This window comes from Varanus komodoensis, unplaced genomic scaffold, assembly GCF_004798865.1.
Source record: "Varanus komodoensis strain SLA01 unplaced genomic scaffold, ASM479886v1 scaffold91, whole genome shotgun sequence".
NCBI classification, from domain to species: Eukaryota; Metazoa; Chordata; class Lepidosauria; order Squamata; family Varanidae; genus Varanus; species Varanus komodoensis.
In genome coordinates, this window is record NW_025336610.1 from 431,793 (window position 1) to 456,072 (window position 24,280).

The 24,280-nt window shown below is 62.3% G+C and overlaps 1 protein-coding gene across 3 annotated transcripts in view; it reads left to right on the forward strand.

Moving 5' to 3' along the window:
* Positions 1 to 19,787, forward strand: part of NUP98 (nucleoporin 98 and 96 precursor) — a 34,479-nt gene extending 14,692 nt beyond the window's left edge. For 2 of the 3 annotated variants that reach the window (XM_044418557.1, XM_044418559.1), the window contains 20 exons: positions 826 to 1,013; positions 1,851 to 1,967; positions 3,123 to 3,433; positions 4,065 to 4,178; positions 5,329 to 5,467; positions 5,591 to 5,768; positions 6,043 to 6,207; positions 7,352 to 7,528; positions 8,345 to 8,504; positions 9,941 to 10,367; positions 11,753 to 11,982; positions 12,795 to 13,064; positions 13,723 to 13,880; positions 14,102 to 14,245; positions 14,727 to 14,866; positions 15,479 to 15,700; positions 16,343 to 16,584; positions 16,804 to 16,958; positions 17,686 to 17,797; positions 18,448 to 19,787. In XM_044418557.1, the coding sequence (XP_044274492.1) occupies positions 826 to 1,013; positions 1,851 to 1,967; positions 3,123 to 3,433; positions 4,065 to 4,178; positions 5,329 to 5,467; positions 5,591 to 5,768; positions 6,043 to 6,207; positions 7,352 to 7,528; positions 8,345 to 8,504; positions 9,941 to 10,367; positions 11,753 to 11,982; positions 12,795 to 13,064; positions 13,723 to 13,880; positions 14,102 to 14,245; positions 14,727 to 14,866; positions 15,479 to 15,700; positions 16,343 to 16,584; positions 16,804 to 16,958; positions 17,686 to 17,797; positions 18,448 to 18,665 (3,867 nt within the window). In that variant the 3' untranslated portion in view covers positions 18,666 to 19,787. The remainder of the gene's footprint in view (positions 1 to 825; positions 1,014 to 1,850; positions 1,968 to 3,122; positions 3,434 to 4,064; positions 4,179 to 5,328; positions 5,468 to 5,590; positions 5,769 to 6,042; positions 6,208 to 7,351; positions 7,529 to 8,344; positions 8,505 to 9,940; positions 10,368 to 11,752; positions 11,983 to 12,794; positions 13,065 to 13,722; positions 13,881 to 14,101; positions 14,246 to 14,726; positions 14,867 to 15,478; positions 15,701 to 16,342; positions 16,585 to 16,803; positions 16,959 to 17,685; positions 17,798 to 18,447) is intronic. The other variant, XM_044418558.1, reaches the window with a different exon arrangement.
* Positions 19,788 to 24,280: the final 4,493 nt, after the last annotated feature.

The window sequence follows — 24,280 nt, forward strand, 5'->3', positions numbered from 1 at the left end:
CCGAAGAGATGGGCCCAGCTCTTGCCCACGCCAGCCTGCTCAGGTGGATCTGCCAGAGGCAGCGGCCGAGGGGAGCAGACGAGGCTGCCCCTTCAAGGTTCTATGCGGGGCAAAGATTCTTGGAGCACGCGAACCAGCCCGCCTTGGAAAGGGACATTTCAGAACGGGGTGGGGGGGGTCTTTGTCTCTATAAGGAGTCAAAGGCAAAGTGCGTGGGCCAATTATGAAGTGCCCGATGTTAATTAGGAAGAGCTCCCGCAAGGGTGGAGTCTGAGTCTTTCTGAAAGGGAGGGAAGGAAGGCATGTCTCAGTTTGAATTCCGCTCATCTCCCGCTTCTCAAGGAGCAGAGCTTTGATTCATGCTGTTTTGTAACCTGTTAGCTTTGGCCACAGGACCGTGTTTCTAGTCCCCTAGAAATGAAAGGCAGGCTGCAGAGAGACCTGCTTGCTCGGGTCACGGAGCGAAGCATCTCGCAAGGCATTCAGAAGAGGCACGAGGCATAACTAACAAGAGTTTGGTGCCGAAGGGAGCGGTGGTGGCCACTGGCTTAGATGGCTTGAAAGGGGGATTGGACAGATGCCAAGAGGGCGGGAGGGGTCTGCCAGGGGCTCCCGATTGTGGAAACTGCACCGGAAGCCTCTCCAAATCCCAGGGGCTGAGACGCCCGGGGGAAGGCTGCCCCTGCCCCCTGGCAGGGGTCGCGGGGGCCTATGCCGTGGTGACTGCCGCCAGAGCCACTTGCAAGCCGCTTCGGGTCCGAGGGGCGCCGAAGGACGGGCTGTGGCGCGCCGCCTGGGTCAGCAGCAGCTTTCCTCCTCTTGCAGAGACTGAAGCCAACCAACCCAGCCGCCCAGAAGGCCCTGACTACGCCCACCCACTACAAGCTGACCCCTCGCCCCGCCACCCGGGTGCGGCCGAAAGCCCTGCAGACGACGGGCTCCTCCAAGTCCCACCTCTTCGACGGCCTGGATGACGACGAGCCGGCCCTGTCGAACGGGGCCTTCATGCCCAAGTTAGTGCTTGGTCTTTACGATTTTGTGTGGGACGTACTGGGGGGCGTGCGGACCTGGCGTGTGTCACAGCAGCCTTGAGCTGGCTTTAATGTAGAGCAGCCAGCTCTTGCCGAATGCCGCTCGTGCTTGCCGCCGCGCTCAGGGGCATTTGTAGTGCCCGCTTGCTCTTCAGAAGGAAGAGCCAGCTCAGCGGCTCCGTGGCCTCTCCGGAAGTGTCCTCTCCGGCTTTGAGGGGGCCTTCTCCACGCACATGTCTCTGAGAGCAGGCAGTCCCGCTGCGTGCAGGTGTGGAGCGGGGCCGTAGACGGCAGTGGTGGTTAATTTCCAAAGCACAGATGGGTTTGTTCAATGCTGCATTCTAAGGAGCAGGGCGGGTGGTGCTCCCACGGCTCCCTCCCTCCCTCGCCTACAGATTTCTCTCCTCCCCCCACCCCAAATATCCTGGGAACTGCAGCTTGGTGAACCCCTGAGAAGCCTGTTTGTGATTCCTCACCCCCTTCTCACAGAACTACCACTCCCAATATCCTAGGGAGAACCAGTCCAAGCCTCTAGTACTTTTGCTGTCTTTACATATTTTGAAACAAGTATAAAATAAGACAACAGGAAATAGAGGATTGGCTTTGATGCTTCCACTGGCCACCAGAGGAGGTGGTCTTTTGCCAAAAGCCAGCTTTAAAAAGAAGGGGTGTGGGTCCCCCCTGCTTGGGCTGAGGCATGGCCCAGGTGTGGGCCACGCCCCCCAAGAGAAGGCACCTGGCCCACCCCCATCCGCTGCACAGCTCGGGCCACAGGTCCACCCCACCGACTCACGTTTGTGGCCTTGGTGTCCCATGCAGGAAGAACATTAAGAAGTTGGTGCTGAAGAACCTCAACAGCAGCAGCCTCTTCTCTCCTGCCAGCGGCGAAGTCGATGAGCTCGCCTCCCCCTCCGAGTATCCAGAGAGCGGGGAACGGTATGTGCACGCCGGCCCCGGGCACGCCTGCCCCAGGCATCGGCCGGCTGATCTGGACGGGCCGCTCCAGCTACAGTCCAATCTCGTGCGTTTGCCACGCCTGCCTCCTGCAGCGGCAAAGTTGCCACGCCGTGGCCCGTGGCCGGGGGTGTGCGGCAGGAAGGGGTGCAAGGCCCCGCGGGAGGCAGCCGGCCTCGCCTTTGCCGGCGACCCATCCTGGTGGCCTCCAGTCTCTTCCCAGGTGCCAGGGAGCTGCCTGTGGCCCGCATGTGGCCTGCCTGGGTGCCTTCCAGCGCGCCGGCCCCTCTCGGCCTGGCAGCGGCGGCCTGTGCCCCTTTGAACACTTCTTTGTGGCTCTTGCTTAGGGGCATGGAAAGGGGGCCCCCGGTAGGAGGGGCTCCCCTCAAAATTTGCTGCATCACGTTGAGGGCATCCGCGTGCTTTAGGCCTCTGAGTGGCCCCATCCGTCATGGTGCGCTGGAACCGCGGCGACGATGCTTAACGACAGCTGGGTGGTTCTGAGGCAGCTGCCGGGGTGGGTTCAGCCTCCCCCTCCCCCTCAGGCCTGCCAGGCTCTGGCTGCTCTGCCTGTCCTCAGCTCCGCACAAGAGGTCCTGTCTCAGCTTTGCAATTTGGAGGTGTGCTTTGTTTTGCAGTTGAGCAGAATTCACAAATATCTGACCTAGGCAGCACCACTTGTGCGAGAATTTATTAAATGGCTAGTGTAATCAGGTTCGGCTCCCTTCTTCATATGGTTTCAACCATGGTAGTACCGTTGGGTCAAGAAGCTTTTCAGTTGGGCCCATTGTATCTTGCGAAGTGTCTTGGTCCTGCCATATTAAATAGCTTGTTGCAGAATTACCTGCACTGGCCTCCTCCAGCCTCTTGCCCTTCAGATATTTTGGACTGCAACCCCCAGAATTCCGGACCATTGGCTCTGTGAGCCAGTCGAAGTCCGAAAATGCCGGGAAGGCACCTGCCTAGAGAAGGCTGCCCTGGATGCAGGCCTGTCCTTTGGAGTCCAGGCCTCATCAGGTGCTTAGAGCTTGCCTCCTGGGGACACGCCGCCCACAGGCCATGGAAATCGATGGTGCCGATCCGGGTGTCCGGGCGCAGGCGAAGCGTGTCGCCTTCATGGTGTGGCTTTTTCCTCAGGTTCAACTTCCTCTCCAGGTCCATCGACGAGAACCACAGGCAGGAGGGAGAGCTGGAGGAGGAAGAGGGCCCCCCCCGGGAAGCATCCCGGTTCTTCGCCAGCCCCCTTGGCAAGCCACTTCCCCAGACGCCGGACAGCACCACGTACAAGGCGCACGGCGGCGCGGACGACACCATCCTGGCCCTGAACGTGCGGCCTGCGCTGCGGAACGGGCTGGAAGGCAGCCGTGAGGAGGCCTCCTACCGCGAGGAGTCCCTGCAGGATGAGCACGAGGAGGAGGTGGAGCACAGGCATTCTGCGCATCCAGCAGGTGACGCCCGCACTGCCCGCGGGGGGGCCCTGCCGGGAAAGCCAGCCCTGCGGCCCCCTGGCGAGGGCCACTTCCCCGCTCGAGCTGCCTGACGCCCGGCCTGACCCAGGCGGCCTCTCCCTGAGCGAGCGCCTCCTCGTCAGGGTTCGCGGGGCTTCCCAGCATTGAGCTGGCCCTCGAGACAGGCAGCTGGGCCAGTGTGGCCCCTGCTCGGCTCGCAAAAGGTCCCAGTGCGTTGCCTGAACTGCTTCAGAAGGCCGAGGAGGCTCTGCAACAGAGCACCTGCCCTCGAAACCTGCCTGCCCGGATCGCCTCATGGCGGCCAAATAGGGCCGGAGGTATCGCTTGTGCCGAGGCACTTCCTGGAATGCGGACAGGCGTGTTTGGGCAGAGCTGAATTGGCCCTGTGAGCAAATCTTGCTCGGGAGCCGATCTTTTCTTAGGGGCTTTGCCAGGCTTGTGGTAGCCAAGGCTGCCCTTTTCCTTTTCACACCTGTTGTGAAAATGTTGAAATGGTAATGTCCGTTCTTTGTGGTTAGTTGTTGGATAGTTTTTGTTCTCATCAAATCACTGCATTTGTTTTGGGCGTTGCTGAAAGGCGTGGCCTTCATCCAGGCTGTGTTTCTTTCAGGAATTGTTCTGGTACGAGTTGGATACTACACTATTCCATCCATGGACGAGCTGGCCAAAATGACAAACGACAAAGGAGAGTGTATTGTGACAGACTTCACCATTGGCCGCAAAGGTGAGGACGCATCTCTGCGTGGAGGCCTTCTCGGTTGCCTTCTTTCCAAACAGCCTGAGAAGTTCCCTTTTTCATGCAGGTTAAGTAATTTCCTGTTTGAAGGGGTTGAGCCCGTCTGCCACACAGCGCCCGAGCACTGGCCCACTGGCTGGCTCTGGAGCGTGGAGCCGCATTCACGCCGTCATTTTCAGCCGGGGGCATGGTGGCTTTACACGGGGTTTTGACAAGTGGCACAGCGGCCAGAAGCCCACCGCTGCTTTCCACCACACCTTCATTTTTCTCTTCTGCGTGGTGTTTTCATCCAAGTTTGCTTACGCACACATTCGTTCATTCCTGCTCTCTGTCTCAGCTTCCTAAGCCACAGAAAGCTTTCCTCCTTTCTCCTCAAGACAGAGGTCAAGATTCCTGTCCTCCATAATTTTGCTGTGGGAAAGATCCCTCAGTTTCATTTCCGTTTTGACAGGAAAAGACAGTTGTTCTCACGTTCTTAGGGTGCATTGTATTATTTCAACGTTTGCATGCTCCCTTTCAAGACTAATCTGGGGCAGCTCTCATCATACGAAGCACGAATATTCCCCGAAAGCTGTCCGTGCCACAGCCATAGGGCGAGTTTGCACACCGCAAAGGGCCATCCTGCAGGGGAGCCACGGGGGCCGGTCGCTCCCTGGGCTGCCCGCAGTGCCCCTGGCAGGTGACCAGGCTCGCCATGTGTGCGCTTCCCTTGCCACCCGCTCGGTCCTCCGGCTGGTTTGGGCACATCCCGCAGGATCGTCCCTGGAAGGCTCCTCCAGTGGGCGCCCCTTTTCATCGAACACCTTTTATTTACTTTTTGGGTGACAAACCCGCATGCACTGTAGACGCCTCTTGAAAGTCTCGGGGGGGGGGGAGAATGAAGCACCCAAGGGATGCTTTGTTAACGGGACGCCCAACACATGTTTTTAATGGGCTGGATTTCTGCGTGCAGCCCCACAAGCCTTCGGGGAGCTGCAGGGCGGTGACCCAGCGGGCGCGGCCATTCACGTGCGCTTGGCTTCACGTTCCTCAGGCGTGTGGGGTGGCTGGGGGGACCGGCCAGGGAGTGTCCACGGCCTTGGGTGCAGCGGCCCTGCAGCCGGGGCTGACCCTGCGGGTGTCGCCATCCTCTCTCTAGGCTACGGCTCCATCTACTTTGAAGGCGAAGTCAACCTGACTAGCCTGAACCTGGACGAGATCGTGCACATCCGCCGGAAAGAAGTCATCGTCTACCCAGACGACGAGCTGAAGCCACCCGTTGGCGAAGGCTTAAATCGGTAATGCAGCCCCCTTCCTCTGCGGGCGCTGGATGCCTTCTCCGCCCCAGCGAAGGCAGTGGCTGCCTCTGAGCTGCCTGCAGGAGTGTTTGTTTCAGGTCCCCGACCTTGGCTCTTTCGCAGGCGCGCCGAAGTTACCTTGGATGGCGTTTGGCCCACAGACAAAACCTCGCGTTGCTTGATAAAGAGCCCGGAACGGCTGGCAGAGATGAACTACGAGGGCAGGCTGGAGGCGGTCTCTCGGAAGCAGGGGGCCCAGTTCAAGGAGTATCGCCCCGAAACGGGATCGTGGGTGTTCAAGGTAAGCCCCGCATTTCTGAATGTATCGGATGAGTCCTTTCCTTTGTGGCTTGTAAGGTTTGAAAGCGCCCTCCAAAGCAGCTAAGGGAAGCAGCTTCAGAACTCCTGAGAGGGTGTGCTTTTTACTGGCTAGACGACACACGGGCTTCCCCAGGCACGAGGCGCATCTTTGGAGACGGTCTGCCATCGTAGCTGGATGGGCAGGGCTCGCCTTAATTACATCCACAAAGTGTTTTTGTCAGTTGCAATTGGCATTGGCTTTTGCTCCTGTCCAGGTGGCTCACTTCTCAAAGTATGGCTTGCAAGACTCTGATGAGGAAGAGGAGGAACACTCATCAAAAGTAGAGGCAAAGAAATTAAAAACTGCCCAGGTGCCCCCTCCAGGCCAGCTGGTGGCTCAGCAAATGGCTCTAAGTGGAAAACCAGCACCGTCTTCCAAGGTGAGAAAATAAGATACTCTGGAGCCTTCGTAAAGGGAAGGTTGAAGTGCGTCGCTCTCTGGCTGGGACGTTGGCCAGGCCTGACAACCGTGAGAGCAGGCATGCCTTGAGCTGTCCTTGTGGGTGCCGCCCGCGGGAAGAGGCCCTTTTCCAGGCCAGGCAGCAGCCAGGAGGAGAAGCTCCCAGCCAGGGCCGGCTGCCGCAGCATGCCTTACCTGCCCGGGAAAGCTCGGGCGGGCGCCTCTGACCCATACATGCAGGATCCCTGCATTGGCCCCAGACGTGGCTCCTGCAGGCTGAAGCTGCTGTGCTGCATTCAGAGCCAACGCCCAGGGCAGGAATGCCTGAGCGGTGCCTCGTGAACGGGCCACGTGTGCCACAGGCGGCCCCCACGTGGCCAGAGCGGCTCGGCCATCCCTGGCCTCGGGGATTTAGATGGTCGGAGGGAGCCCACTGTGCGCTCGCTTGCTCTCTCTCCTTGAAAACACGGGGTAGAATTGGACCTTCTTGTGAGATGAGCTTTAAAAAGGTCCGATGCTTTTGCACGCAGCCCATTCACAGCACAGCACAAGCGCAGAGACAGAGGATGAGGCGGTCCGTCCAAGCGGACCCCGGGCTTTGTTAGAAATGTCACCTTTTCTAATACGGATACCTTTAGGGAGGATGCGAGCGTTTGGGGAAGGGGGAAGGAAGGAGCTGAGTGGGCATGTGCTTGAAGGCTTCCGGGAGCATCAGAAGAGCCGCACAGCCACCCAGATGCGTCCCCTTGTCCTTCGCTTCCGGAGGAGCTGGTGGGCGCCCGTGCTCTGCCTGGCACTGTGCTCCGAGGGGAATGCCACTGGTGGCCGCCCGCGTGTTTCTGGCTCTGCCCAGCCGCCTCCCCCTCCTTGCCTGGCGCAGCGCCTTGAAAGTCGGTCCGTGGGAAGGAGCGTTACGGTGCTGGCACTGCACCGCTCGCTGCGGCACTGCATGCAGCGGTGGTCCTGGTGCCAGCCCCACGCAGCAGCTCGGTGGGGGGAGACGGGGGGCGGAACCCAGGGTGGCTGCCTGCGGGAGGCGGGAGGCGTGGGGTCTGTCGGGGGCCGGCCGCTCCTGCTGCAGAGCGTCAGGCCAGCGCAGAAATCCTGTCTCGTGGTGCCTGCAGAGCTCCGATGTGGAACCGCTGGGGAGGGTTGTGGAGCTGGACAGCAACATGGCAGACGTCACGCAGGAGCCGGCGCAGGACTTTGCCGCGGAAGAGACCCTGGCGGAGGAGCAGGAGCCCATGGCCGCCTCCACCCACATCGCCTCTGCGCTGGACATCAACCCCCACACGCTGCAGGTGACTCGCCCGCCTGGCGGCAGCTTGCCATCCTGAGGAGCAGGCCCCCTTGCTTTGCGCTTGCCTCCTGAGGCCGGCGGACCGTTCTGGAGGGGGGCACGCGCTCTGAGTGTTGCGTTTGGGGAAGCGGATGGCGTGTCCTGTTGGTGCAGAGGCCTCCTGCTCTGGCGTTGGCTGGGGGGCGGTTGGGAGAGCCTCCAGAGCGGGGGCACCCAGCTTGTGGCACAGAACATGCTCCCCCCGGCTTCCCTGGTGCCCAGACCAGTACATGTGGGGCCTCAAAGACCTTAGCACTCCTCCAAGCCTTTTAATTCTGAGTCGGTTGGTTTTGTGAAGCTTTGAACTGCCATTCTTAATCTTGTTTTGTAATGCCAGTCATCTTTGGTGAGGATTTTGTGTAAGCTGGAGAACAGTTATAAATAAAGAAAATAAGAAAGCTCTGTGAGCTGGTTCACATGACTTGGCAGCCGCAAGAGCTGCCCTGTCCTGCCGGGAGTGCGCGGGCGCCCTTTCTGCGTGGTGCCCAGCCAGCCACGCTGTGCCGATCCTGGGGACAGGGCTTGTCTGAGGCCTGAAACGAATGGGCTGTTTCACGGTTGTCCAAGACCCCAGCAAGCCAGGCCCCCAGGGCACACGCCGCGTGACGCGAGAGCCTCGGCTGGTCCGCGAGGCCCTGGTGGGCCGCCACGTGCGGGCCAGGCCCGAGCGTGCCACGAACGGAAGGTGGCCGCCGACTCAGGCCCTTTCACCGAGGCGCCTGCTGCTTGAGGTCGGAAGAATACGGCCTGAGGCGAACTTGCTGTGTGCTCGTTCCAGATCATGAAGGCCTCCTTGCTGGTGGACGAGGAGGATTTGGACCTGATCCTCGATCGCCGCTTTGGCAAGCAAGCGGCAGCAGCGGATGCTTCTCAGGAGATCTGCTCTCCACGGCTTCCAATCTCCGCCTTGACACAAGGACGGAAAAGCCGTCCGTCAGGTACAGTGAGAGTCCTGGCGCTCCTGCAGATGCTGGGGAAAGCGCCACGCGTCCGGCTCTACTAATCGGAGGCTAACCTGGCCACTTCCTTGTTTGGCGTGTTTGTATTCATCGCCTCAGCCAAAAAGGGCTCCCCAAACAGTTGGCCTATAATCAAGTGAAAGACTGCGGTTCCTGCCTCCAGGCTTGCCGACGCGCACGACAACGCGCACACGGGGGACGGAACGTTGGGGGGAGGAAAAACCAGCAGAGCCGTCCCACTCGCATGTCCCGCAGCAGCCTCCCGGAACGGCTCTTGGCCGCCTACTAAGTAGTTAACTGGAAAATCAGCTGTAAAACAATAAGCTACATTCACAAATGCAGCAGGGAAGAAAAGGACTAAGCAGTGTGTCGCAGGCTTGGTTCACAGGGCACAACGAGTCATTGTGAGTGCCAGGGGACAGCGGGTTACTGTATTATGCAAATCCAGAGCATTTCCTGGGCAGCAGGCCACGCTGACAACCCACGGCTACCGGCAGTGGGTGGTTCCGTTATCCCTTGTGGGTACCAGGAAACCGCACACCAGGCCCTCGGGCCAAACCCCTTCGCGCTCTGGCCAGGCTCACCTGGGCGATGCCGGAGCGGCCGCTGCTGGGTGTCCCCTGCTCTGATGGGGAGCTGTCTTTGCGCTCGGCGGTCCTTGTCCTCCCCTTAACCTTTTCCCTGGAGACGACCCTATCTGGCTTTGCGGCCAGTTTCTGCAGCCCCCAGCGTGGCAGCCCTTCCAGAGTGCCTCAGCGGTGCAGCGGAGGGGTCGTCAGCCGTGGGCAGACTAGTTTTAATTGTGCTTTTGTTCTCACAATGACCAGAAATATCTTCAGAACCTGTATTACTGTTTCTGAGCGGATTTGCAGCAGTACCCAATTTGGCACTTTTGTGCATCCAAAACTGGGAAGTCTCAGATGGCCCGTTTCCCAGGGATGTCTGCAGCGGGTCCCAGCGCTGGATGCTGCTTCAGAGAAGCTCCAGACGGGGGCTTTGTGCTCTGATTCCCTTGCCCGCTGCCCAAAGCAAGCTGCCGAGGGCAAACAGAGCTGCAAGCGGTCCTGGCTCAAGACGTGGGGTGCGAGGATTTACTCTCCCCTCGCGAGTCCTGTATTTTGTTAGGAAGCCACGCCGAAACCCCAGTGAAGGGGCTGCTCTGCAGCCCCCTGGCAGCCCTGCGGGGCCGCTCTCTTGCCCCGGCAGGAGCGGCCTGCACGCCGTGTGGCGGCAGGTGAGGAGGGGCTGTACCCCAGTGGCTTGTAATCCGGGGCCGGCCGGCCAGCCTCCTTCCTGGAGATGGGCGGCTGCCCTGACCCACCACCATCCCCGAATGTTGCTGGGTTTCCGCCTTGAGTGGGACCCCTAGAAGCCCATCCTCCTAGCCACGGCCTCCCTTTCTCTTCTGCTCTCAGCTGCGGGGTTGCTGCCATCAAGACTCCCCAGTGGATCGTTGCTCCTTCCGAGCGCTGCCCTCCAGGGCAGCTGCAGTCCCAGGACTTCCTCTCTAGGTGCCGCAGTGCCGGCCCCGCCGTGGTCCGCCATCCCTTCGCTGGCATCCGTGCTCACAGTGCCGAGCCCAGCACCTGACGTGCCCCTGAAAACGGTGGGCATCCGCAGGCACCTTGGCCTGGTGCCCCTGGAGAAATCCGTCACCTGCGGGAAAGGACGGCTGCTGAAGGACATGGCACTCTTCATGGGCCGGTCGTTCCGCGTCGGCTGGGGCCCCAGCTGGGTCCTTGTTCACAGCGGGGAGCAGCTGAGCAGCCCACCTGAGCCGGAGGAGCCCCAGGACGAGTCCATGGAGTACGGCTTCCTGCCCACGCCCGTTGCCCCAAAGCAGTGAGTCACGCTCCCTGGCCCCGCCTCGCCTCGCAGATGCTTCTGTGCCGCCACGCGTGGAGGGACCCCGGCTGAGGCGAGGACGGCTTTCCCGCTTTTCCTCTGGTGCAGGGCGAACGTCCGCCACGGGCGAGCCCCTCCCGCAGCATGGGAAGGCAAGGGCCGCATGCCCAGGCCGCCTCGCCGTGGTCCTGGCCTCTGTGGCTCTCCAGGGCCGGGTCCTGCCTCGCCTCGGTCCAGGCATCCGGTGGTTCCCTCGCCTCAGCCGCCTTTGGCAGGGCTCGCTTTTGTAGGCTCGGTCCTTGTTCAAGCCGCTTGCTATAATAAATTTTCCTCTCTCTTCTACAAATGCCTTTTGAAGCAGAGGTCTTTGGAGGGCAGCCTGCTCAGCAGGCTTTCTGGGGTGGGCAAATGCAGCTCTGCCCAGGCCCCCTCTGCCCTGGGGTTCCCGGGGTGCTGCCTCCTGCCTGAGGCCAGCCTACCTTAAGGCCTGCCCTGCGGAACGGCCGCTTCTGTGCCTCCCATGACAGATGCCCCTTTGCACTTGAGTGCGGCGCCTGCGCTTGTGTTGCGGTTCAGTGCGCGGGAAGCAGCCGCACGGCACCCTCTGAGCCGAGTGTGGCGGAGTGTGGCAGCATCGGTGGAGGGCGTTTTCCCTTCCTCTCCTCCATCCTTCTGTTCCGGCTTTCTGTATGGATGGCTCGCTCTGGCCACCCTGCCCAAGTGAGAGGAAGGAGCCTCAGCATCCAGCACCGAGGCTTCCTCTTCCTCACCTGGCCTCGGGGGCAGAACCCATGCGGGATGCTTCCTTTGCACAGAATCGGAATGGGAGCTTGCAGAAAGCACCCACCTCGGCACTCCTGGGCGGCCCTTGCGGCAGAGGTGGGCTTAGATTTGGGGGGCTCCCACTGGAGCTGCGAGGGGATTCACAGGACCCTTCCCCGGCCTGTTGTGTGGTTTCTGGGCCGTGCCGAGCTGAGCTGGACTGGAGGAGAGCACCCAGACTTCTCCATTCTGAGGAGAGCCTCCTCCGACGCAGCACTGGCTTCCCCAAAGGCTGACGTGGCACCCTGTTCTGAGCAGTGTCCGTTCACAGGAGCCATTGGGGACCTGTGAGAGGAAAGGCACAACGCCAGCGTTGCCCCTGCCCTGCCCTGCAGGGGCTTCCCAGGACTGCGCCTGCATGCCGGTTTCTCCAGGCTGCAATTGCCCGCATTGCGGAGGAGGAAGAGTTGGCCGTGCCCTCTGGAAGCAGGGGGCTTCTGATAGAAGGCAGGGACGTTTCAGGTTTGCCCTCCTGCCGCCCTCCTTCTGTAGAGCGACACGGGGGCTGCAGAGGGGGCAGCCGCTGCTCCTCCACGCTGGTTTTTCTGCTGCCCTCGCAGGCTCTCCGAGTCTCCCTTTAAGGTCCACGTGGAGAAGCTGAGTTTGGAAAGGAGAGCTGCGGGCAGGCGCCTGCAGGCCTTCCTCCCACCCCTCGAGATCAAGCTCAAGCACAGCACTGTCCACCTGGATGAGCCCTGCCCACTCCTGACCCCCTGCCCCGGTGTGGCAGCTATCCACGAATATGCGAGGTGGGCGACTGAGACCTGTGGCGGCCCGGAAGAAGTGGAAGGTGAGCGCGACCGGGACGTCGGATCAGGGCGCCTGATCATTTGTCCAGTGGGGCGGGGGGGGCAGGCATGCAGACTGAGCATCGCCTCTATGGGGTGTTGATACAACCGCCCCACATGGGCTATTTAATCCACCATGAGGCTTTGGGGCATTTTGAACATGCAGCCCTCACTTAGGAGTTGTTACATTGTGCAAAGCCGTGGACGTGGGTTATGCAAGGGTTAGACAAGCCTGGGATTGCCCGTGGTCTCGCCGGTTTGCACAACACTGCAGCTCATTCCGCCCCTGTGGGAAGGACAGCTCTGCACAGAGCAAGCCCACAGCAAGCTGTCCAGCGAGCGACCACAAGAGTGCCGTCCCTCCCCTCCCCTGCGCTGGCCCAGACGGCAGGCCGCCCTGCCGAGGAGCTTCTGTGGACACACGGCCACAGAGCAGACGGAGGGCAGGCAGACGTGCTCAGAAGAGGGCCGAGGCGTCTGCCTGGAACATGCTGTGGGCAGCAACATCATTCCGTCAGATCTGAAAGGCCAAAGGCCACCTGCCCGACCCCAAGACCAGGTGCCACCCAGTCCTTGCCTCCCTTCCAGAGATGACTGTATGATCCAGGCCAGAACGGGGCAGGCGGGGCGGGGCACAGGTGCCCTGCAGAAGGGCGGCCAGGGAGCAGAGCTGCTCCGGAAAAGCTGCAGCAGCGTGGGCGGGATCGGGGGCAAAGCGAGGCTGGAAACCCTGCAGCTGCTCCGGCGGCCTCCCCGGGCAGAGTGCCGCGGGCCTGGGAGCACGCTGAGCCGGTCGCCCGCGCTCTCTTTGCAGCGGTCGTGAAGGACTGGTGCTTGGTGTGGACCTTGGGCGAGGCACTCTGGGGCCACCTGAAGGAGCTGGAGGCCCGCCTGGACGAGCCCAGCGAGTACATCGTGGCTCTGCAGCGCCGGGGGGCCTTCTCCCGCTGGCTGTCGCAGGCCGCCGCCCTGCGCATCCAGGACGAGGTGGCGCTGAGCCAGAAGGACAGTGCCGCAGAGGCCGTCTTCAGCTGCCTCACTGGGAAGCAGATCAGCGAAGCCTGCAGGCTGGCCCAGGAGTCTGGTGAGTCGGCTCCTCTCATGCGCCCGGGGACCGGTGCGCCTCCCGGGGCAGCAACATGAAGGCCCGGGGCAGCGGCCTGAGTGGTGGGGGCAGCGGAGTGAAGGCAGTCAGTGACTTTGCTCCTGGGGGAGCTGGTGAAAGCCTCGGCTTCCAGGGAGGCACTTCGCTCTTGCTCGGAGAGGTCTGGACACGTGCCTGCTGTGCTTCAGCAGAGCCGCCGCCAGGTACGTGGGAGACGTTGGTGCTCCCCACCTCCAGCACGGGTTCTCGGGGGGGCAGGTGTTCGGCTGCATCAGCTCCCTGAATGGCGAGGGAGCTTGCCCGGACAAGATCTGCTTTTGGACAGGCCCCGCCGGGCTCCCTGTGCGAACGTGGGGGGAGGGAGGCACGAGCGGCAGCTGCGTCAGTCAGAGGCATTTGGCATTTCCTGGAGCGGGCCTTCCTGCGGACTCCCCCTCTCGGTCCCCCGTGATGCCGCTCGGGCTGTCCCTGAACAGGCGTTGAATTGCCTCCCCTCGGGGCCCCGCGGCACCTCCGTTTCTACTCCCTGAGCAGCGCAAACCCCTCCAGAGCCCGGCGGGCAGGGGCTGTGGCAGCTCTGGGAGGCCAGGCTCTGCCTCTTCCCCCACAGCCTGGCACGCGCCCTCTTCTCTTGCAGGGGATCACAGGCTGGCTCTGCTCCTCTCCCAGCTGGCAGGGAGCCAGGAGGTCAGGGAGCTGCTGGCTTTGCAGCTTACAGACTGGCAGCAGCTCCAGGCAGACGCCTTCATCCAGGAGGAGAGGCTGCGCATATTTGCCCTCCTCGCAGGCAAGCCGGTAGGTTGCGCAGCCGCGGTTGGCGCAGCGCGGCTGCCCCTGTCACCCGAGCGTGCTCCATCACCAGGCCGAGAGCCACTCCTGGCGTGCGTCCTTCGTGCTCTTGGGGGCGCTTTTGCAGCCCGAGGGCTGGGTGGGCTCGGACCCCTTCCAGGCCCCTGCTGCCTTCCAGCGGGCCTTCTCCGCCGGTGCATCTCATGCCCTGTGCTGCGCTCCGGCAGGTGTGGCCTTTGTCGGAGAGGAGGACTGTCAACGTCTGTTCCCAGCTGGACTGGAAGCGCTGCATTGGCATCCACCTCTGGTATTTGCTTCCTTCCACGGCCCCCCTTTCTGCGGCGCTCAGCATGTACGAAGCTGCCTTCCAGGTGGGTGTCGCACTTGCGGCCTGCGAGGTCACGGCCCGGCCTCGCGCTCCAGCCACGGGACAGGAGAGCCCTGCTGACAGGCCCCCTGAACTGGCCGCCTGCCCCGGCTCCTCCGCCCACCCCAGAGAAGTCCGCGGGCTGCATTCAGCCTCACAGGTCCTTCAGGGGAGCTTCGATCCCTCCCCACCGGCCCTGCCACCCTCTGGATCACGCTGCCAAACTGAGTTAAAACCCTTTTGCAAGGGTTGCAGAAAGCGAGACACCAAGTTGGGGCGATGAGATGCAGTCACACAATCCAGGAGCAGCGCCCAGGAGGTGGAAAGGTGTTGCTGCCGGTGGGAAGGATCCCTGGGGCCTCCGCCCCCCAGGCTGTGTGCGCGCGTGGCCAGGGCTCTCTGGAGCCCCCCGCTGTAGGCAGAGCGCGGAGAAGGAGCCTTCCTGGCGCACGCTGCCCGCTGCATGTCTGCCTTGCCTTCCGCAGGATTCCGTAGAGGGCGATAGGTATGCCTGCCCGCCGCTGCCTCCGTATCTAGAGGGCTCGGGCTGCGTCCTCGAGGAAGGCGACGCACAGCAGCCGCTGCGGGACGTGTGCTTTCACCTGCTGAAGCTCTACAGTGACCGGTAACGCCTTCCTTCCTTTGGTGCAGCCTCTGGCGAAGCGGGCTGTTGTCCGTAAAGCTGGCCCCGTAACTAATCTGCCCCTCTTCGAGGTGCCGCAAGGCCGTGTTGCTGCTGGCTGCCCTCGGGAGGCTGCCCTCCCTTGCGCACGCCGGTTACGCCACAAAGGTGGCACACAAAAGGTGGCCGCCCACGGAGAGCCGCGCGCTCCCTCTGCGCTTTGGGGGCTCCCCGGGGAGGAGGGGGAAGTGTTCATACTCTCTTTCAGAGAGAGGGCGGGAGCGAGACATGTGTCCCAGGGCCCCGGTCCCTCCGTCTGCCCCACGCATTGCAGGGGAAGGGGACTCGATTCCCTCTGGCCTCGGCTGGTCCAGCCACGCTGCTCCTCCGTGTCCGCCTGTGCTAACGAGCCGTGCCGCTAGAGCAGCGAGCGGCCAGTTGCTGCCCCCGAGTCTCCCTCGAGGTGGCGGGGCGAGGCGAGGCGAGGAAGGGCGGCGGGAGGGCACCCCAGCGCATATGTCGCGCCGCGCAGTGCAGCCGGCCCCCCGAGCAGCGCTCGGGCCGATTGGAAAGGCGAGCCGGGCGCAGTGTGGCGTGGCCTCTTGTCCCCCGCAGGTGCTACGACCTGCATCAGCTGCTTGACCCCAGGAGCATCACGGCCGACCCCCTGGACCACCGGCTCAGCTGGCACCTGTGGGAAGTGCTGCGCGCCCTGAATTACACGCACCTGTCGGAGCAGCGCCAGGGGGTGCTGAGCGCCAGCTACGCCGCCCAGCTCGAGAGCGAGGGCTTGTGGGAATGGGCGGTCTTCGTGCTGCTGCACACGCCCGACGCGCAGTAAGTGCGGGGCCCCTGTGTGCGAGGGCGCAGCTCCCCCTCTGGCTCCCGCTGCCCCCGGCGGCAGCAGGGCTCTTCTGGGTTGGGAGCCGCCATCTTCAGCTCCCATTTCATGGCGTTATTTGGCCGACGTTTCGGTAAACGGCTGCTGAAAGTTCTGCATTAGAGGCCCAGCTTCTACAGCTAGACTGCAGTGGGCAAACCGGGAGAAACTGCGTGCGTGTGGCGCAGGGCGGCCTTTCCGTGTTAGCTGTGAGCAGGGCCGGGGGTCCCGCATGCAGAAGGACTTGGAGCAGAGGGGGAGATAGGCCGGCACGAGTCTGGCCGCCTCTCTGTCGTGCCCAGGCGGATGGCGGTGGTCCGCCAGGGTCCCTTGCTGGGCTTGGTGCTGCTCAGATCCTCAGCTGGAGGTGGGCTGTCCATGCAGCTGTGCTCTTCCCCATGTGCAGAGAGCCAGGAGTGCTGCCTGTCGTGTTTTGGAAGCCTCCTTTCAGATTCCGCCAGGAACTTCCAGATCTTTTAATGAAAGATCCAGTAAGGCAGCATTTGAACTGTGTGCCTGGTTGAATCGTATTGTGCATGTTAAGACAATATTTAGTGCAGCTACTGAAGGAGCGCTTTTCCGCTGTGCATTCCCACCAGCACGCGAGAGCGAGCGGTGCGCGAACTGCTGAGCCGTCACTGCACACTGTCCGAGACGCCGGAGTCCTGGGAAGAGGAGGCCTTCCTCACGGAGAAGCTGTGTGTGCCGCCCGCGTGGATTCATGAAGCCAAGGCCACGAGGGCCCGGATGGAGGGGGACAAGCACAAGGAGGCCCTGTACCTGTTCAAGGCCGGGCACTGGAACCAGTGCCACAGGCTGGTGATCCGGCACCTGGCCTCAGGTGAGGCCCCCGGCGTGCTCTCCGAAGGGATGCTGAATGGCCCAGAGGAGAGAGCTGGGGACTGTCGGAAGCCAGCGCATCCCTTCCCAGGCCGCGGTTAACTCCTCCGGCTTCGAATTACGGGTGTCCGTCGCCCTCTGATTGCGGGGCGCTGCAGTCCTCACTCTCCTAGCTGAGCGCCGCAGCTCAGGCCACCCGATGCCACCCTCTCCTTTGCAGATTGCATCATTAACGAGAAGTACGCCTACCTGAAGGGGTTCTTGGAAGACCTGGCCGCTCCTGAGCGCAGCACCCTCATCCAGGACTGGGACACGGCCGGGCTGGTCTTCCTGGACTACACCCAGGTCATCGAGATGCTGCACAGGATCCAGCAGGTGGGACCATCCAGGGCACCGCGGCCCCCGCGCCCCACAGGCAGGCCTCAGCGGGCGCCCACGGGGTGGTGCCGGGGGGCACAGGCGCACTAGGCCAGAATGGGTGTGCTGCCCCGGGCATGTGCTTGAGTGCTCTTGCCGTCAGACGCTCCCCCTGCAGGGAAGGAGGACGGGGGACCCAGGGGGACGTGTCCCCAGGGCCGCCGGCTTTCCAAGGCCAGGTCTGAGGGAATGCGGGGCTCCAGCTGTGGGTGGCGAGAGGGGCGGCCACGCCTGAGCCCGCCAGCCCTTGGCTTCCGTCTGTGCGGACTCGCACGCGGACAGGGCGCTCCGAGCGCTGCACAGGCCAAGGCAGGGGCTGGACACGGACGTCCGGCTGCCCCGGACACTCGGAGGGGGGAGACAAGGCACCTCGTGGGAGTGGCTGCGCCCCCTGGGGCCGGCCTGGCACAGCGGCCTGCAGGCGCGCGGTTCCCGTACCAGCAGCCACACGACGCTCCAGGCTGGTGGGCGCTTCGGGTGGCCTTGCAGGGCGCATGGGAACCCCTGGAAGCAGCTCGTACTATCCCACAGAGCCGTGTGCCTTGAGATGGGTGTCCCTGAGTGGTCTCCCTGGCGGGGCGGGCACCCCCAGCCCTCTCAGGTCGCAGACCCCCCTCTCCGCGCCCCGCGGGGCTGCCCTCCATGCCCGGCACATGATGCGTTTCCTCTCTGGATTGCCTTGCAGCTGGATTGCTCTGGGTATGAGCTGGAGGAGCTGCACGCCAAAGTGATCTCGCTCTGCAGCAGGATAGAGCTGGTCCAGTGCCACAGCGCCAAAGACAGGCTGGCTCAGTCCGGTAAGGCCGGGGCGTGGCGTGGCGTGGCTCCCTGCACAGCTGTTCGCTTCTGCGGCACGGCTCGGAGCCTCTCGGGGTCGTGCTCGTGTCTCCAGCTTCCATGGGTCCCTCGGCCATGTTCGGGGCAGAACAGCTGGGACACTCCTGCAAATTCCCCCCGGCGGGGGCTCTGGCAGTGCCTCCATGGCCCGCTTGCAGCTCTCCAGCAGTGGATCAGGTCCGTGCCCCCCCCCCCCCCGACCTGCAGGTCTCGAGGAGCAGCAGCTTTTCCAGGAGAATGGGGAGCTGCCGGAGCAGTGGCAGCCAGGGCTCTCCCTCCAGGTTTTCCAGCCCTGCCTGGGGCTGCAAGGCAGGGGCTCCGGCCTCCCCCACGCGAAGACCAGGCCTCCGCTGGCCAGGAGGCTTCCCTGGGATCGCGCTCGCGGCCTCACCGGCAGTGGCCCCGCTGGGGCACGTGTGGCCCGAACTCGGCCCGGGAGGCGCTCGGCCAGGGGCATCCGAGGGGCGGTGGGGGTCCCGCGACGTGCTTCGCGGCCTCCGGTCGCTCCCCTTTGCCGCGGCTCTTGCTGCCTCGGGGCTCTGGCTTTGCTTCTGGGTGCAGGCGGCAGCCGCGTTGCTGACGCCGGCCCCGTCCGCTCTCCTTCCCCCAGAAATGGCGAAGCGCAACGCAGACATCCTGCGCGCCGTGCTGAGGCTGCAGCACCCGCCGGAGCCCGCGCCCGGGGGCTTCCTGGACACGCAGAGGGTGCCGCTGCGCCTGCTGGCCCCCCACATCGGCCGGCTCCCCATGCCTGAGGACTACGCGCTGGAGGAGCTCCGTGGCCTCACACAATCCTACCTGCGTGAACTGACTGTGGTGGCGCAGTGAGGCCGGCCCGCCGGCCCGCCGAGCCACTTGCGACCCCTCTGGCCCTGGTTCTGGGGGCGACGGAGCCCCCGTTGCAGCGCTGCCTCGGGCAATGCAGAAGCCCCCCCGGCCCCGGGTGTCGCACGGGGTGGAGCCCTGGCCCCCCGAGCGGGCGGGGGCCCCGCAGGCGCCTCCAGCTCAATAAAGCCCTTCTGCCGCAGCAGGACCGGCGGCGTTGCCCTGACTGACGGCCGGCGGGAGACCAGGCGGGATGCGGCGTCTCCCAGATCTCGAGGGGCCACGGGGCTCCATGCGAGCGCAGTCGCCTCCACTCACGCGCCACTGGGCCAGGGGCTTGCCCTGGGAGCGAGAAGCTTTGTGGGGGTCCACGGAGGGCTTGGCCTGGGCGGCTGGCGCGGGCCCGTCGTTGGGGCGAGTCACATTCGGGCCACGCCGGGTGGCCCCTGGGAGGGAGGGAGGGAGGGCCAGCCGCGTTCCCTGAGCACTGCGCCTGGGCGTCCTTGCCTGGGCGCACCGCCGTTGCAGGATCTGGGCACGTCCTGCAGCGAAGTCACAATCCAGACGTCGTCCTGTGGAACCGGCGCTCCCGGGGCTGCTTGCTGGCGGGGCTGGAAGTGTCTGCCCAGGGCGCTTTTGAACCTTCCCCGCCTCCCCGCTTCCGAAACCGGCCGCTTGTGTTCCTCGGGCAGCGGCCTCGTGGGGGCGGGAGCTTCTGCGCGTGTGTGTGATGCTGCCGATCCTTGGAAGTCGTGGGGTGAGCCGGGCGTTGGGTCTGCTTGCCATGTTGCTTCACGATACCCGAAGGCGTGTCTGGGCGGGGGGCTGGCCAGCAGGGAAGCCGCCCTCACTCGCGCCCCCCGGCCTGCATCTCTGGGGAGGAGGCCGGCGTCCGTGGGCGTGCGAGAGCGCCTCCCTGTGGCTGGCCGCCTCCACCTGGGCTCGCCGCAAGGCGTTTGCCACTCCTGGACTTCTGGGGCGCCGCGTGTGCATTGGGGGTGTCAACAAAGTGGTTACGCATGAAATTATGTAAAGGTTTTTATTAAAAGTATAAATAAATGATCCAGATTATTTTGTCTGTTTTCTGGAAATGCTTTCTAATAAAAATTAAAAATGTTTATAACATTTTCCTGAATGCCTTTTTTTTCCCCTCCTCCCTGTCCACCCTTTTACGTGTCCCTGTGGCACAAGGGCTTCCGGCCCGGCTCGCCTTTATTCCTGCTGTACGGCACGACCAGAGCCGGGAGAAGATCTGAGCAGAGGCGAGGCTGGACCTCGGCACGGTCCCTCTGCTCCAGGCTTCTGGGCACACGGTGGCCGACCAGCTGCCCGCGGGAAGCAGCCGGGCCAGACAGGCGAGCTGTGGCAGCGGCAGCCACGTGCCCTTGCGGCTGGCATGTGCAGGAGCACAGCCTCTGGTCCTGGGTGGCGCATGGGTGGTCCGGATGGGACCAGTGGCTGCTGCCCTCTAAAGCCATCCAAATTGGTGGCCACCACTACATCTCGTAAAAATGAATCTTGCGTACTGTGTGACTTTTGAGTTGGCTTAATAAAATTAGTGCATTAATCCAGAGCTTGGAAATGTGCTCATGGCCTGTACCATCTCCCTTTGCTTTCTCTGTGACGTTTATATCGATGTTAAGCCTTTAAAGCTGCCTGATCCTAATCCTTGCAGTGCACAGTTTCAACTCACTTTGACTGGGACCACAATCCTGGCAGGAGGCCTCTCCCGGCCACGGTCTCCCTGGACGCTGCGGTGCACACCTGAGCTTTTCCCCCGGAGGCCCACACCGAGGGAAGCTTGGAGGGCAGCGGCAAAGGCAGGGACCTCAGTGGAGAGACGATCTCCCTCGTGAAGCCAGCTGGGCACTGGCCTTGCCTTCTCAGTGACAGCCAGAGCCGCAAAAGGCGCATCAGGCGATCGAAGGGCCGGGAGGGATGACCCATCTCGGGTCTTCGCCAGGTCGGCCAGCTATTGTGCGTTGGGCTGCGCTTCGCTTGGGTCGAGACGGCAGCGCGTTGGAAGCGGCTGAGGTCTTGTTACTGTTTTGTGCACGGCTGCCGGTGACCCGGAAAGCTCGGGCTCTTGGCGGGCATGGGGAGGACAGCACTGGCTGGAGCACCCTGCTCGCGGGTCCTGGCAGACATAGTCTTTGAGGCGTCGGGGTCCCCATGGTGCCTGGCTCTTCAGGACACTTGCTGTCCGGTTCGCATGTATGTAGACTGCATAAACAGGCACCAGGCGACATCTCCCGGCTTACCATTTGCTCTGGGGTCAGTGATGGAGCCCATGCAGTGACGTGCTTAAGAGCGGGACTGAACTCAGACGATCCGGGTTCTGGTCCTTGCTCAGCCAGGGAACCCACTGGGTGACTGTGGGGCAGTCTCTGGCTCTCAGCCCGGCCCACCTCGCAGGGCTGCTGTCGTGGGGATGAGAGAGAGCTGGAAGAGGAGAATTCAGTAAGCCACTTTGAATGTGTGGGGGGGAAAGCAGGAAACAACTGTAAAATACTTTACTGGAAATATGGCCGTTCCTCTCAGCCAGGGCATTTGCGTTCCTCACCAAAAGCAGGGAGCGATGAAAGGCCGGAGGAGCACTGAGGAACAGCCGTGCTCCGCGGGGAACGTGCTTTGCGGAACCAAAACCGCACCAGTGAGTCCGTGAACACCTCTCCACGTGTCCTTGGACCGCCCCGCTTCTTGCACGCCCAAACTCACCCTTCGCTGTGCTGCTGCCAGTCCACCGTTCCAGAAGCCGCCTGGGCCACCCCAGATTCCAGAGGGGTCCCGATCCTGATGGGCTTCCCAGCCGTAACTGGCAGAGGCCCCCCAAACGCACGCTGGCTCCTCCCCGGGACTTCGTTGCACAGATACCGGCGAGGCTGCTGGGGCTTTCTGGTAATCCAGTAGCTCCTGGCTCCCATCTCGGCGCAGGAACGGCTCGATCTGGAGAAGCCGGCAGCTGTGGGGCACTTTTCTGTCTAAACCTGCACAGGACTGTGCCCGAAACCGTTCCACGTCTCTCCGTTCTGTTACCACACGATTCCCATCCCTTCTGCAGATTGCGGCCTCCTTGCGTGCCCCGATGTCGGTCGTGGTCGTCAGGATTCCAGACCAGCGAAGGATCATGTCCGGATCCAAAAGGGGGCGTGCAGTGAAGCTTCCAAAGGTTGATTTATTTTATTTTATTTATTTATATTGTGATTTATATCCTGCCTTTTTCCTACAAAGGGCTCAAGGCAGCTTACATCATTCTCCTCCTCCATCTTATCCCCACAACAACAACCCTGTGAGGTAGGCTGGGCTGAGAGTCTGTGACTGGCCCAAAGTCACCCAGTTGGCTCCATGGCTGAGCGGGGACTCGAACCCGGATCGCCTGAGTCCCAGTCCATGTTCTTCACCACCACACCACACTGGCTCTGACAGATGTTCCTAAAATACAACAGCACTGCAGGGTAGCCAGTTTCAGACTGACTACAGAGAAACAGAGCATACACAGAGTGTTTTATGAAGTCGATGTCACATATGCCTTGCAGGGAGGGGAATAAGACTTTGAATGAGTGATATGCAGGAACAAAATACAAGCATAGAAACAGAGCAAGACAGAAGGGGTCTCGCGGGCCATCTAGTCTGACCTCCAGCACCAGCTGGCTCCACTCACGACACCCTCACACAAGGACAATATGGAAACATGAAGAAATCATCAGGGGAACATTGGAAAACTATCATGATGCATCAAGATTTGGAATGACAGATAAAAACATTTAAAAAACCAGAAGTTACAGAATTTAACGGGTTTCAATGTTTGCTTTTTGGAAATTCCAGAAAGAGAGTGAGGGAGCTGGCCCCGTATTTGAATAGCACTTTGAGAAGCAGCTGGGCTGATTGGTGAGTCTCCAGCAAGACTCTGTTTGAAGAGTATCTGTTGTGTATCTTGGGACTCGTCTCCTTTTCCAGTAGAAGGAACCCGAATGGAAAAACCCTGGATACTGGGGGGGGGGGGGGGGGGGGGTTTTTTTTTTCCAAAAAATAAAACTTTAATTTTTTTGAGGACAACTCCAAGATAATTCAGACTCAAAAGGCACCCATTTCTGTATTTAATTCTATTAGGCCACCTTTCCACAGAAGGCCTTCTGCCCGCGAAGCAAGTGGACAACATTCACTCAGCGGAAGCGCTGAAGGAAGCTGCACAAAACACGGGAACAGCGCCAGGGGCAGCAGCAGGATCCAGCCCGAGGAGGTGCCCCGCGACACCTTGGGGCAGGCCGAGGGCGGCTGGGCATCTCCCTCCCAGGACCCTGCGCGGCACGTGTGGGGCAGGCTCCCCAGCTGCACGCGGCTCGAGCCAAGCCACACCTTGGAAGGAAACGAGCTGACCGCCCTGCGCCCGCGCTCCGCAGCCTCGGAGGGCCTCATCCGGCGGAGGCGCCTCGGGCAGGCGGGCATGGCCGACCTCTTCTGGGCTCCATCCCCCAGTGCGAACACGATGCTCTGCAGCGGGAGCAAAGGCCGTGCTCCAGTTTTCTGCAGACAGCCGTGTTGGGCTGGGCGGAACCTGGAGACTTGCGACAATTAAGTCGTGGGACTTAAAGTGGCCAAAGGCAGCTCCTGCGTCAGCCCTGAGGCGCTGCTTGGACTGGCGCCCGCAACCGCCGTGCATGTGGCCATCTCCAAAACACGGGCCTGGCAAATGCGGCCCACATATTTACTGCGGTGCACACCCCGCTTCAGTCAGTCAGTGCTCCTTGGACTCCATCCGCTTCTCAGGACGAAGTGCGCAGAGGCTTTGCGAGAACGTGGCCGCTGAAGAACAGCTTTAGACTGCAGGCGGGACTCCTGGTCAGATCCAGAATGCCCGCCACCTGTGCGTGCCGGTCCTTTGAGGTGCCTGCCCTGAAGGTTCTTCTCTTGTGTCGTCTGGACCCCTACTGCAAGCCGCTTGCGAGAGCCCCCCACCCCGAAACAGCGAGTGCCCCGAGAGGTCACGGAAGCATCTTGTGCTGCATGGCGGGGGTCCCCCGGGGCGGCCGTGCACGCTCCCTGCACGCCCGAGCAGACGGTCAATGCTCTCTTGATTGCGCACCCCCCGCAGACTCGCAAGGGTGTGCTGTCTTCCCTCTCCACAGCTGCGGTCCCAGTGAGCCCGCTGATGGGACCCAAAGCCACTGTTCATGCACTGCAAAGACCCAAACTGGCAAGCACCAGGATCCGGAGGACCTGCACATGTGTCGCCCCGCTTTCCTCAAGGTCCATTTTCCGCCTCCTTGTTCCGTGCGGCGGCTGCCCTCACTTGGCGTGGTCCACTTCCCGCTGGCGGGGGGGGGGGGGCGGGAGGTGCTTCACTCAAGGCGAGTAAGGAAAATCCTTCGGTGGCTGTCAAAGAAAGGAGAGGCTGCACTCCAGAACAGCGTGTGCAGCGCACGAAGGGACCTGGCTTGCTTGCGCTGGAGCACACGGAGCGGCGTTCTCAGCCTCGGAAGCTGCGGGTCACCTTCTCGGCAGAACACCAGCCCTCCGCACGCATGAGCCGAGCCTGAAGTGCCCCGGGATCGGTCGGAAGGCTTCCCTCGGCGCTCCACAGATCCCGCTCTACCCCCAGTTCACCTTGCAAGCGCGAA